The sequence below is a fragment of the Fulmarus glacialis genome, unplaced genomic scaffold, assembly GCF_000690835.1.
Source record: "Fulmarus glacialis isolate BGI_N327 unplaced genomic scaffold, ASM69083v1 scaffold15716, whole genome shotgun sequence".
Lineage (NCBI taxonomy): Eukaryota > Metazoa > Chordata > Aves > Procellariiformes > Procellariidae > Fulmarus > Fulmarus glacialis.
The window spans coordinates 32,609-46,938 of NW_009217730.1; the positions used below are offsets into that span (position 1 = coordinate 32,609).

The 14,330-nt window shown below is 36.8% G+C and overlaps 2 protein-coding genes across 2 annotated transcripts in view; one reads left to right on the top strand and one right to left on the bottom strand.

The window, feature by feature from the left end:
- Positions 1–494, bottom strand: part of TRMT13 (tRNA methyltransferase 13 homolog (S. cerevisiae)) — an 8,041-nt gene extending 7,547 nt beyond the window's left edge. The window contains exon 1 of the mRNA XM_009579791.1: positions 350–494. Within this exon, the coding sequence (XP_009578086.1) occupies positions 350–494 (145 nt within the window). The remainder of the gene's footprint in view (positions 1–349) is intronic.
- A 581-nt stretch (positions 495–1,075) lies between these two features.
- SASS6 (spindle assembly 6 homolog (C. elegans)) lies at positions 1,076–12,480 on the top strand. Its single transcript, XM_009579788.1, is given in 17 exon segments — positions 1,076–1,111; positions 1,114–1,194; positions 3,025–3,104; positions 4,284–4,388; positions 5,446–5,617; positions 6,562–6,639; positions 7,465–7,584; positions 7,689–7,880; positions 8,094–8,288; positions 8,674–8,763; positions 8,848–9,027; positions 9,643–9,724; positions 10,188–10,297; positions 11,188–11,310; positions 11,633–11,721; positions 12,200–12,291; positions 12,395–12,480. Coding segments are annotated over 17 exon segments (1,911 nt in total).
- The last annotated feature ends 1,850 nt before the right edge of the window (positions 12,481–14,330 follow it).

Genomic DNA, 14,330 nt, shown 5'->3' on the forward strand with positions numbered 1-14,330 from the left:
CTTGTGCCCTAACAGCTGCTGGGTGAGAGGCGAGGCCCTACGGTGAGCTGAGCAGCCTTGTTCTTGCTTTGGGGGGACCCTCTGGGTTAGAGGGAAGGGGACTTGGTCGCAGCAAGGCTGGAGGTAGTCGGTGAGGGCTGAAGTGGCTGCTGTGGGTGCCTTGCCAGGGGAGAAGGGGCGGAGGGGGCACTGGTAGCGGAGAAAACACGCAGTGGCTTTAGGGGTACGGGGACAAACGCGTCTCCCGTGCAGGCTACACGAGGGCCGGGATTTCTGCCTCGGCCCTGCACGGGCCCTCGCAGCGCTGCAGGTCCGGCTGGCCGGGCCGGTGTTTACGCGTCGCCCAGGCCGCAGCGGTTGCCCGCGGGTAGGCCCCCCTCCTCTTCCTCCTCCTCCTCGCAGTCTGAAGCCAGCCTTACCGCGGCCTCCTGCAGCATTTCAGCTCCCTCGTTACTGCCCCTACGGCGTGGGCGAACCCACACGTCCGTGCCCATCGGTTTCTGCCGAGGGATAAGTCGATTTGGGTGCACCCGTGTGCATGTGTGCGTGGCTTAGCACTCGTGTTCGGGAAAGCCCAGGAATATTTTATGTGAAGTGTCTATTCAAAATACCGTGAATTTTAGTAATGTAGGTCCTATCTGGATTAGACAGTGTATGCAGGCGTTGGGGCCTCTCTGGCTTGCCTATATGAGAAGGCACAGAAAGGCTGATGTCTGTGGTTGTATTTCGTAATGCAAGTAACTTCTCGGGTTACTCAACAAGAAGTAAATGAAGACAAGGTAGCACTGTATAAATGATTATCAAAAGTTTCAGCAATCGCTAATAAATTTCAGCCGGCTTTTCCAAAGGTTCTAGTTTCTGGACAAAGTTTCAAAACTTCTGCCTTGCTATTTAAAGTTTGGTGGGTAACAAGCAACAAAAAAACCTGAGCTGACTGAGGAGCTGTAATGATAACTGAAACTGGGGGGCTTTCAGATATCTTAGTAGTAGTCATCAATGGGAACTTTGTCGATATTTCTGCCTAAGTTTTTCTTTTCTAAATGTCATCTGATTCATGTAATGTGGCTATGAACACATGTTATTTGGAGAATGTTTTCTTGATTTGTTACTAAGTTTCATCTTTTTGTACACAGGAAATTAAATGTTCGAGTGAATATTGAGCTACTGTCGATTTCTAATCCTGTTCATAAAAAGGTTTGTGGATTAGTTATATTTGTGTTATTCATTAGGTATTATCTGAATTTCGTTGTATAAGAGGATAAATAGGAAAAGGAAAAGCAAAACAGGATTTTAGTATGTTTGTCACTTCGACCTTATTTTATTTTTTACTTAATTTCTGGAGTAATTTAGTTGGTTTGGTATGGTGGTTTTTCCCTAGCCTTTTTAGCCCTCTCTTGTAGTTTGGCTGTTCATGAAAATTGCAAATTAAAAGTATTTGGAGACCCTCAGAGGAACCTGTGTTAAAGCTTAAGAGCAGCCTTGCTTTAAATATACTCAACACTTATTTAAGAGTGTAGAGCAGCAGTTGTCTTTGCACAGTCCTCATCTTAACTAGCAAAAATGACAACTTGTATGTGGATATAACATTTTGTTTTTTATTGTGAAATGTGTTAGTCTTTGAATGTTTGGAATTCATCCAGTGGGGGTAGGAAGGAAGTAATGTACTAAATTTGCAGTAAAAAAATCTTCTTTCTCAGGAAAAACAGCAATGAGATTACTACTGGAGGTTATAAAATCTTTTTTGTTGTATGTATAATTCGTCACTTAAACTGTACATCCACTTACCATGATGTTAAGATTGGTCATTAGTTGGTTGTAGTGTTACTGAGTAAAGATTTGTTTGTAAAGGAGTACAGCACTTTTTTGTAAGATTCCGCTAACTGTGACAATGGTAATATTAAGTGTGAAGAAGTGGTTCAGTTAAGAACTGTGTACCAAGTTGCAGCCTGTGTCAGCATGAGCCTGGAAATCCAGTTGGGTACATCAGTGAGTGATCAGTCTAAAAAGATAACTTCAAATGCTTGGATCGGTTAATGGGACGTCAAACCAAGCAGGCATTCTTATCCTACTCAACAACTCACCCTAGCTGGTTTGGCGTGGCGTTAATTTTAACATAAGCTAGCTGCCCATGTAAATCCCTGAGTTTGTTTATACATCTCCAACTGAGAGTTTTGTTACTATTACTGGTACCTGAATTACTGAAACTTGTTTCAGTTCTGTAGATGTACATGTGCTATGGTCACACTTCAGTTGTGTTGGAAGAGCTGTCAGGTTTCTACTTCCTTTCTTTCCTCTGATAGGGAATATTATATTCTTCATACAGGTTTGAGCCTTGTTATAGAGAACAGGTGCCTGGGCCTAATAGTATGTTTTGCATAACCCCAGCCTTGTAATGAAAGACTAATGTTTACAGAGAAGGCAGTTTTTCCAAAACACTGTGTACACCTCCAGCGAACAAATGAGTTTATTTTTAAAAGCTAAGCAGCATAATGCTACGATTTTCCTTATGAACTTACTGGACTTTAGCTGTATCCATTTTACGTTTGCTTTGTGAAGCTCTGTATTCAAATATATAAACTCTTCAGAAGGTGGTTTCTTAAACTTTTAGGAGCAGTATGCTCTGAAAAACTTCCAGTTATGGAAATGACGTGTTTGTGATCCATTACAGTGGACTGCTAGTGCTACACTCTTATTTCACGATGGGGAAAAGTAGCAAATAGTTTTCTTTCTGTAAAATGATGAAGATACATTGAATTTTGAAACCTTTGCTGCTCAAATTTGAAGGTTTTTACTTGTTTTATTTTTGTGAGAAATCGTTTCCCTGTTTTTCCCACCGTAATATTGGAAGTTGTGTTAAACGTTAATGTTTTCCACCTTCTGAATTAGTTGCCACAATTCTATTTTATTTTTGGTTAAACAGTAAAAACACTAAATACTGTTTGCAATACTGGTTTACAATATTTAAACAATGCTACAGGGTGGTTTATAGTATTTTAAATCATATTTGAATGTCTGTCTTTTCAGGATTTGGCTGTTCGATTGACTGATGATACTGATCCTTTTTTCCTTTATAACCTTGTCATATCTGAGGAAGATTTTCAAAGGTTAGTGAAATTATAATGTCTTGTCTGTGAAACATTGCTAAATGGCAAAAAAAGAATGAAGGAATATTTTTAGCTTGGAATGGTCTATCTTAGATTTAGGTTTTGGCATTTTTCACTTGTGGAGTTTTGTCAGTATTTTGGTAGTATTGTTCTCTTTGACCAGTTGGTGAAACAGCCAAGTACAGGAAAGTGATGGGCTCAAGGTTATACAGATGAGTGATAGAATCCTGGTGTTAAGTTCCCTGCATAGCTACAGTGCCACAGTTTATATTTCTACTTGCCTCTTTTGTTTATCGTAATTACTTCTTATAGATTATTGTATGCATGTGAACTATTTCAAGAAATAATTGCAAGAGGAAAGTCTGTTTGCATGGACATGGATTCACAGACCTGAGCCTTTGTCTTATGGGTTTCTTGCATACTAATTGTACTGTTGGGTCTCATTATACTTTACTTGCTCAAAATTTGGTCATCACGTTTGGGCACCAGGCATGAACAGTTGAGTTTTCTGCTTTGTTGTTTGGGGGTTTTGTTTTTGTTTTTGTTGGTGTTTTGTTGGGTTTTTTTTGTTTGTTTGTTTTTTGCTTTTTCAAAAAGAGATGTGATCAGTGTATAGATCAAAAGGCAAAAGTAAAATAGTATTTGTAAAACAGATGTGCAGAAGTGTTTAGTTATACAAGGTATGGCTTATTCAACACACTGTTGAATGTCTGTTTCTGTCTTTGAGTTTACTGCATCTGTGGTGAAGGTGTGCAGTTAAATAAACAAGTAGGCAGATAAAGTCTTGATAATGGTTGAGTCTCCCCTCGTTGTTCTTTGCTTCTTCCATGTGCCCCTATCCAATAACCTTGCCGTTCTGTGCTGTAAGGAAGACGTCTACTCAAAGAAGCACATTTGTTCTGCCACAATAACTTCTTTTTTTCTCAGTGCAGCCCATTTGCAAGAACTCTTGAAATCAAAAATATTCTCTGGCGATTTGTTATCCAAGACGTGATCACATTTCTTCTGTGTGCAGGATTGAAAATAATATGCTAGCGAACTTTAATGACGTGATCAGAATTAGTTCTTTCTACTAGTATAAACAAAATATAGGAAATAAATTACACTTCTATATATTGTTTTTTATATATATATATAAAAAAATTGTTAATAATTTTTTTTCCCAATCTGTTTATATAGTTTAAAATCCCAACAAGGTCTCTTGGTAGACTTCTCTGCTTTCCCACAAAAATTTATAGATCTGCTTCAGCAGTGCATTCAGGAACAGAACAAAGATATCCCAAGGTAGGTAATAAATGAGTGCCGCATTACTCTGTGTGTGTGTTGAGGTCTTAAAATACTTGTCAGCCATTCAGACTGAGAAGAGTCAGTAGAACAAGAATAATTTAACCGTCCCCTGGATGCATCAGGATATTAGTCAGTGGATATTACTGTCAAAACTTAAGTCTCAGGAGGACGGAGCAGTGGAATTGATGTCTAGTAATAGTCTCCCCACCTGAGTTGAAGCTGACAAGCTTCACAAGCTAGCAGAAATGCAAGGATGCAGCACTGGTCCTTGTCTTTTTTTTTTTTTTTTTTTTTAGTTTAATGCTAAAGAGCTAATCTGAATTTGATGAATTTAAATCATTCTAACATGTAGATGAGGCACTTAGGGACATGGTTTAGTAGACATGGTGGTGTTGAGTTGATGGTTGATGGTTGGACTCGATGATCTTAGAGGTCTTTTCCAACCTTAATGATTCTATGATTCTGTTTCACAGGAGAAGGCAAAGTTATAAGGCATTCTGACAAGGATTTTTTTTCTTTCATTCAGTGTTCAGATATTAATGTGAGGGGGGAGACCTGAAGTCCACCCTTCCCTGTAGTGGCCTTTTCATATGTTATTTTTGTTTGTATGGGTACTGATGAAAGCCCTGTCCAGAGTACCTAGCACCACCCCGGTAGTCAGGCCATTTCCTGAAGTATGTATGTGGGCTATGAATTTTACTAGGGTATAGGATACCTAAAAGTCAGGAGTCTGTTTTCCTTTTGAATTTGGTTACAAAGGCCTTACTTGATTTTGGACTCCTAAGTCTAAGAAGGGCTTCTGAAAATTTTACAAATAAACAAACTGATTAGTTTTGTACATTTCTTATTATAAGATGCAAACATTTTAGCTGATATTTGTAGCATTAACTACAACATAGGCATTGAATTTCATAGTTCTTTTTCAAATGAAATCTGGGCAGCCTTTTATGCACATATAAAAATGTATTTTATTTGAAAACAGCTGGTAGGATCTACAGGTAGTTTCAGGAAAAAGAATATGCTAAACATTTGCTTATTTTTTTATTTTCCCTAGGTTTTTGCTGCAGTTAGTTTCTTCAGCATCTGTTCTAGATCACACACCTGTCTCTTTAAATGTAGTGGAGACCAACCCTTTTAAACATCTTACCCATCTCTCGCTAAAATTCCTACCAGGAAATGATGCAGAAATAAAGAAGTTTTTAGCCAGCTGTTTGAAGTGCCTTAAGGTAAAATGAAGGTTTGTCATAGCTGCAGCTAGGCCTTGATGCTGTGTGTACTTAAGCATTTTTTCAGTCTTAATACTTCAAAAGTATGTACCAAATTGTATGCTCTGGTTTATTTTTTATTTTAGCTCATATATGTCATTGCATGCAGTTATTTGGGTACATGTTATAAAACTAAATTGTTACTGTCACTCTACCAATGAAAATATTACATGTATATTCAACCAAGTGCTATAATTTGTACTGGCAGAAAATCAGGTATTTTGCACATGCGGTGCATGTAGTATGCAGCTGTTGAATGCTTCAGTGTCTCATGCTTCATAGCCTTGTGCTGATTGCCAGATCAACTGCAAAAGTAAAACACAGAAAACTTTCAGGGTCTTTGTTCTGCAGTTGGGTTTAGGAAAGCATGCGTGTGTATATAATTCTAAGGCTTTATGGAATTCAAAGGGCTAGTAGCTATAAATAGCAAATTAAAATTGTAATGTTGATGCAGTTGGTGCCATGCTAGGTTTTATTTAATGAGACTGTTGTCTGTTTGACTGTTGTCTGTTTCAGTTTCGTAGCCTGTGATTTGTGTCTCTCCTACTGTGCTGTCATGTTTATAGCCACCTAATAACCCATTTAAATAGCATAAATTTACAGTGTTTCAGTTGATTTGTTGTTCATGCAACTCCTTTGTAAACAAGTCTTTATGATAAGATACTATTTCCTTATAGATCTTGGTAAGAATTTAATTCAGGGTTTTTTACCTTGTGAGCTAATGCCTTTTCTTTTAAATCTATTAATTATATCTTATTCAAGATGAAGTTTATTTAATAAGATGATTTTTCCATAAATGTAATGGGCGTGTTGTTGCTTAGGCAGGGTATGCTGGTAAAATGGATGCTAAATACTACTTGTATTTTGGGAGCTAAGGATTTGACTTGGTGTCAATTTGTACATAGGAAGACAAAATGATGTTGGAAGAAAAACTTAGAAAAACTGAAGAGGATCTTACCAGACAACTGAGCTACACTCAACAGGTAATGTAAATTTTTAACTTTCCTGTTGTAAGTTGCACTTTTTTTTATCTGTGGAAAATGTACCTTCTTGTGGGCTGGTTGGTTAGCCACTACGTAGCCAAGATAATTGACCTGGGAGTGAGTGAAAAGAAGAAAAGTAGTCTACTGTAGCTTTTCTTAGGAATGAGTAAAGCGTGCAATTGAAGAATAAAATTTAGTTCTTACAGTACTAAAACAAAATTTTATTTTGTAGAGAGTTCTGTACGTGTATGCACGCACAAATTATATAGTAAGTATATGCTAGTGTGAAGATAAATATACTCTACATATTCTGTGAATAGTTGGATATCCTTGTATTTGGAAAAATTGTGAAGCCATGATAAATAAATCGGGAGTCTCGGACTTCATGTTACTCTACTACTTTTTGATTTTTGCAGTCAGCCCAGTAATGACTTCACATTTGTGTTTAAAGAGGATGACTTGGGTCAAATTCTAGAATTTTACAAATCAAAAAGAGGAGAAGATGCTTCTGAAGAACTCCCCCCCGAGCACTTTGTGTTATAAGGGTAGGGAACAATAGCAGACTGTTTTTTCACTCTTAAATAGTGGTTGGAAGAAAATACAATTGGAAGCAAAGATTATTTTATCCACAGTGTCAGAAAGGTACTCTCTAGCTTGTCAGTGCCTTACTTTCCTGTTTACAGAATGAACAGATATTTTGGCATCTGGTGCTGAAATTTAGACTTTTAATAATTCCATGTCCTTTTTAAGAAGTAACAGTAAAGAATCATTCAGTATTGACTGAAATGCTTAAATTTTTAAAACTCTACACGCTTTGTCAAACAGAGCTTGTCAGAGAAGAGCCGAGAACTAGACAAACTGAAAAATGAATGGACATCATGCACTACAGCTCTAACAAACAAACACACGCAGGAGCTGACAAATGAAAAGGAAAGAGCTCTCCAGGTATGACAACAGAAAAGAATTAACAATATTCTTGTATGTGAATAGTTTCGTGGCTTAATTTTCAGATTCATTGAATAACTACTTAGTTTCTTTGCTTCTCATAGGCACAAGCTCAGTACCAACAACAGTTTGAACAACAGAAAAAGGAATTAGAAAATTTGCATCAGAAAAGTATTCAACAGTTGCAGAACAGACTCTCGGAACTCGAGGTCATCAATAAAGATCTAACAGAAAGGAGATACAAAGGAGACTCTACAGTCAGAGAACTGAAAGCAAAGCTTTCTGGAATAGAAGATGTATGGCTTATTAATTTCCATAATCAAACTTAGTATTTTTAGAGCATTAACACTGCCTGCATGTGCATGTAATAGAAAATATAGCGTATTAAGTTTGTTCAGCTCCTCTTCATTCCACATTATGCTTACTATTTGGATGTATCTGTTTAAATTACTATTCCAGGTTTTCTTAGAAAAAAAAAAAAAAAATAAAATTCCTTCCCAACATTCTAGGAATGTCAAAGAGCAAAGCAGGAGGTGCTGTCCCTGCGTCGGGAGAACACTACTCTGGATGCAGAATGTCATGAAAAAGAGAAACTCATTAATCAGCTGCAGACACGGGTTGCTGTTCTGGACCAAGAGATCAAAGATAAAGATCAGCTAGTTATTAGAACAAAAGAAGTATTAGATGCGACACAAGAACAAAAGGTTCCTTCAAGTTTCAAAATAATTTTCTCTAAAGCTCTGTAGAACCTTCTTAATTGCAGTCTCTATAGATTAGCAGCCTACCAGTTTCTATGAATACAGCAAGTAAGCTTTCAAATGTAGTTAAAGATTCTAAATTATGGCATCAAAAGCATACTGGATTCAGTTTTACAAAGGGTCGCTACTGTTTTAATATTGTGGTACTGGAGTAAAGTTAGTGGTACTTTTTGTAAGCAGAAAAATTAATGAATTGCGATCCTATAAAATTTGACTGAAAAGCAAGGACTGAATTTCTTGTAAGGATTAGTTCTCAAAGAAGGTTCTACTTGAAATCATAAGCGATGTCTGTCACATATCTTTATTATAATATTTTTAATATTTTTTAAAGGTCATACTGGAAGAGAGTACAGAGAAAAAACAAAGTCATATTGAAAAACTAGAGACAACAATTAAGTCGCTGTCAGCCGAACTTCTTAAGGTTTGTTTGAACATGCCATTATCCTTATGGAATGTCTTCCTTATTTTAGGTGTTTGTTTATTTTGAGAATTTTTTTTTTAATAGGCTAATGAAATTATCAAGAAGTTACAAGGAGATTTGAAAACTCTAATGAGTAAATTAAAATTGAAAAATACAGTAACAATTCAACAGGAAAAACTATTGGCAGAAAAAGAAGAGAGACTTCAAAAAGAGCAGAGAGAATTGCAGGAGACGGGACAATCTCTTCGAATGAAAGAGCAGGAGGTATTGTGATAGGTTAACCCTCTGTCCTGTAAATGCTATTATATGTAGTGTGTTGGGTTTTGTATTCTTTAACTTACTTATTTACAGCAATAAGGTCTTAAATCTTTTCATGGAATAGAATATACTCTTTTACTTAGTTAACATGTGTAATCCACTTTTCATTTTTTTCATATTAAACTGATTTGTAACAGCCACTGTCCATATGGAAGAAAACTAAAATTTTATTAGGAGTACAAAGCAATATAATGGATGAATCGACATGCTTTAGTGGGCATATTCATGTGAAAGTTGGTGAAGGAGGCAAGACCAGGAACAGAGTGAACTTTTTCTTCCATTAAGTATATTCCCCTGCTTAGAGTCCTTGCATTATTTAATCATAGAAAAATTAAGGTTGGAAAGGTTTCTAGCTGTCATCTTGATGAAACCCTAGCTAAAAGTAGGCCTTATTTTAAAAGAATTATCATATTGCTTTTGTAAAAGACTGAGTTCAAACTTCTCTAAATAATTTTAGAACTACTTCATAGATCCTTTTTATTTATTTATGTTATATTTTTTCTTCAGTTTGTATTAGTAGTAGCTCCTGATGGTGTTATAATTATTATGGGAATATTGCAGGTTTGCAAACTACAAGAACAGCTAGAAACTACAATACAAAAACTAGAAGAAAGTAAGCAGTTACTGAAAACCAACGAAAATGGTAGGTTTATACAATTTCATTTCTCCCTCTGTAAAAATGGCATAGTGACCTAGCTACTACTGAAAATTAATGGAAGCAACTATATTGCTTTACCTGTGTTGTTTTTTTTTATAAAGAGCTGCGATTATTGTCGTTTATGGAAAACAAACTTCTGTCTGTAGCGGGTGTGCAACAACGTAGAGGTGCAAGTAGAGAAGACTTCCTTTGCAGTTGGTGCTTGTGGTTGCTTGGGGTATTGTGGTGTGGGGGGCTAACTCTAGAGGAAGGAACAGGATGGCATGTAGGGGTGGAGGAAGCTTGAACAAAAAGGCTTTTCATGAGACTAGGACTTCTAGTGATGCTTGAGCTTAAGGAGGAAAAATAGCCCACCAAGTTGTCCCTTTTTTGAGGAAGGGCTACTTGCTGTTTTAAACAGCTTGTACGAAGTAGGAAGTGAGCTTGACCTTTTTCTTCCTCTCTTCAGTAATCACATGGTTAAACAAACAGCTGAATGAAATTCAGACGGCAAAGAAGCTAGAAACTTCTGCCAGTACACATGGTGGTGTTAGGACTGCCATTTCACCTCATGGCATGGTAAGATACAGCTATAAATAACATGGTTATGATGTAGTCATTATTTCCTGGAATGTATGGCCTTAAAATGGAAAAAAAAAAGTGCTTTCATCTTCTTTGGGCCCTATAGTTTTGGGTGGGTGTGGGGTTGTTTTGTTTTGTGTGTGTGTGTGTATATATATATATATATATACACATTTTGGGTTTTTTTAATTACATAATACCCTCTTGGGTGCTACTTGGTGCCCTGGCCTTCTAAGTGAGAATTTTCTAAGCTTGCATTTATTAAAATACACAAAACAATGCAAAATTAGCTTGAAAAAGATGAAGTGCAGAAGGGGGAAAAAAAAAAAGGCATTTTTGTGTTGTGAGGTTAACTTGCTAATTATCCTTGTATAGGTTGAAAAAGAAAGCGTACTATTTGAATACTTTTATTAGTGATATTTAGAAACATGAAAATAAGGGGTAAGAAGCATAACCTACTATCTTTGTTAAATACCACAGCTTATTGGTTCTTATTTTTTGTTGTCCCCGTGTGTACAGATGTCTGTTGTCACCTAGCAATTGATGAGCTTCTTATTCAGTAGTGGAAGGGCATATTCCTGCAAAGAGGTCTTGATTTATAGCTAGATACGTATAATATATTAATCAATTACAGGGTGTGTTAGCTTATTATGAGCTTAAAACTATTAGCTAAGAGTGCTCGGCTCGTCTAACTTTTTAAAAGTTACAAGTTTTCTTTAAGAATGTGAATCTTGGAAAGGTGATGTTTTCTTCCCATCAGGACGACTCAAATGAGCCTTAGCTTTGTAATTGTGGTTAGTTGTTAATTTTGGAATTTTGAACCTGTACAAACAATTACTTCAAGAATTGTTTTTCTCCTTTATGGATGTGTTCTATTTCTCTTACAGCCTGACCGACCATCCTTTCCCAGCTCAGGAATCAATCATCCCTTTTCTCCTGTGTATGCCTTCCAGAACTTTCCGGAACCAGCACACAACAAACATGTCAATTCGCATTGTCCAGTACCAAAGGCAGGCACTTTGGCTTTTCTGTGTGGTTAAGAATGTGTAGCACAAAATATCAAAGCTTAATGTTTTGAATATTTCTCAAAATGCATAAATATTTACTGTATATCCTAGTACCCTTAAACTCCCTGTCTTGAACGTTATCAATATTAGTAATAGCTAATGCTTGTTTTTAGGCTGCTTATTCTTGCATGCTTTGCAGCACAGAAGTGCTATGCAAGATATAGAAACATTAATCCCTGAGAAGTTCACTCTCTGAGTACACTTACTGATGGGCCATCATGTCTCGAGTAGCTCTCTTTAACCTGCAACTCTTACGTTTCTGCAGATTCAGTTTAACACACAGCTTTCTAAAACGAATCGGTGTTCAGATGTTCAGACAGTGAGTGCAACTAGTCATCCAGCAAATAAGGAGAAGTAAGTGTCATCTAGTGCATTTTTAGTGTTGTTTTGTGTTTTTTGTTTTTTTTTTAAATTATTATTTTTATAGGGCCATGTCTTCTACATGTGTCTTGAACTCAGCAAAACATTTCCAGTACCAAGCTAGTTCTGTGATCTGCCTTTCTCCATCAACATGTTAATGAATTTTAAGTTGTGGCAGCATGGTTTGTAGGTAACAAATGAAGAGCCATGCTTTCAGGAGCGGGTCCCAAGGAACTCTGTCCTTCCTGGTGACAGATCTAAGGCTATCAGGTGATGGGTCAGTCAAAAAATTAGTTCTAGACTGTTCTTAACCTACTCAGTGATGGTTTGTCTTTAAATGACAAAGTTCATAGGAACACAGTAGTTCCACTTCAAGTTAAGATTTTTCTCAATGAGTCTGTATCCATGCTTGTTAATGCACTGCTAACTGACTACATTTGTTTTAAATTTTAATAAGCCTTTTTATTTCTAGTGGTGATAATTTAGAGCTGGAATCAAAGTATTTGAAGAAAAAAGATGACAGCATTCCTTTACGAGGGCTTAGTCAAAATACACTTAACTCAGGTATGTATGGAAATAGTTAAAACAAGACCTTATTTGAAATGTACTTAAAGGTTATTAATAGTTATGGTTCTATGAACAGTATCTTGTTTCTGCTATTCTACAGAATATCTGAAACCATACTTATCAACAAAAGTCCAACCGTCACCAAAAGCTGCAGTAACACCAGCCTCAGCTTATTTTCCTGGATAGTAGACAGGGTTCTTAAAGTAAGAGTCCTCTTTTAACCATTTGAGGGATTTTTGGATGTCTTGTAATAATGTATTAGTAAAGTATCAGTGTGAACTGACATAATTTTGTAAGTCTGAATCTGTTTTCTTTGAGAAAGATGTTTTGACTGACTGACTTCAATGACTTTTCAGGATACTTGAGCCGAAAGAAAAGATAAAGCTTTAAGCAGCCTCAGCCTTAGTGGGAACAATGCTGTAGTGAAGTCACTGGGGCTGCGCAACATTTTCTCTTAGTATATCGGAGACCCTGTAGTCTTCGTAAAAACCCACTTAAGTGCACTGACGTCGAGTGTGGCTCTGTAACAGCTGAAATGTACACTCCAGCATTCCCTGAGAGAACGCTTCTCTATGAATACTCGACTCCTTTCAGAGAAAGGATGATGCAAATAGAAAGTGCTGGAGAACGGGGCGATGCTGTCAATTGTAATAATGGTCAAGCACGTAAATTAGCATGACTGCCTCACTAATCCTCCCTTACAGTTTTAATTTTAAAAACTTGCTTAATTTTGGAACCAGCTTATTTGAATTGCATATACACTTACAAATATATTTAATATTAAAGATGCTAAATTATTTTACTGAAGGTATAAATTATAATTTAAAATTCTCACTCTTGGTTACCCTAACTTTCTTCTAGTCAGTATTATATTCCAGAGGCACTATGCATAAAACATTATAAGGTGAAGTATCTGAACAGTTAACTATTGAAACTACCACATCATCTAAAAGCTACTTTATTTTTACTAATCCTACTTTACAGCTGTAAGACTGTACAGAAATTTAAGATACTCTTAACACTCAAGTTTAGGTGGACTGAGTCTATTCAGCTTGTTCTGCTACCCGAGTTCAAATGCTAGAATCATGCAACAACTTCATTCTGTGCCATTTTTTATTTGGTGTCCCAATAAAGAACTGGCATGCAAGTATTTGTAACATACAAAAATACTCTTTTTAAATTACTATTTACATACCTTTGTTGTTAGATATTTTGTACCTTTTACCTTAGTTATTTAAGTGCATCCAGAGGATTGTATATTTAAGTGGTTTGTTTTGCAGTGCAAAATGTGTATATTCTTTTATAAATCAGCACCATGTTAATGGATATTCATGTTCTGGCATGTGTAAGTTACAATGGAAATATTAAATGTGTTTTATCAAAAACTCTGATTAGTAATGTTTTAAGAGTACTAAACCAACATCTCCACTGTACTGAAATGCCAAGATGAGGTAAGTGCCAGAACGGTACTATTTTATTCACTGTACCTTTTTCTGGAGTTTTCTTCCCAACTTATTCCTTTCCCCATGCAAGGCAGTGCTACTGGACCAGCACTAGATGCACGTACAATCCCCAGATGGCAGCCACCTCGTTGTAAGGTCTGTGCTTATGCTATTTCTAGTTAAGTTGTAGTAGGTGTAAATTAATGTGGTCTATTTCTCTTGAAGTATATATAAGCTGCTATCAAACAGGAAGCTGGTAATTAAAATGTGGTAGCCTTCCAGATCTCCCAGTCCTATTCAAATCTAAAATGAAACAAAACAGTAGTGGGCCTGGGAAGACTCACACCATTGCAGCACAGGGGAGGCAGGAACTGCAGTGTACGAAAGGCTGCCTGTCTTGGTTACTGACCTGCTGCTTGTAGCTGGTGTCTATCGCAGTCCTGTTCATTAGTCCCCAAGGAAACAAGCAGCCAGCTGCAGCCAGCCTGTGCTGCTGAACAAAAGGGAGCACATCAACATGCTCAGGGCAGCCTTATCTAACCAATAAAACACAGTGCTAGATCTGTACTTCAGACTTTTTTCCCCACCTGCTGA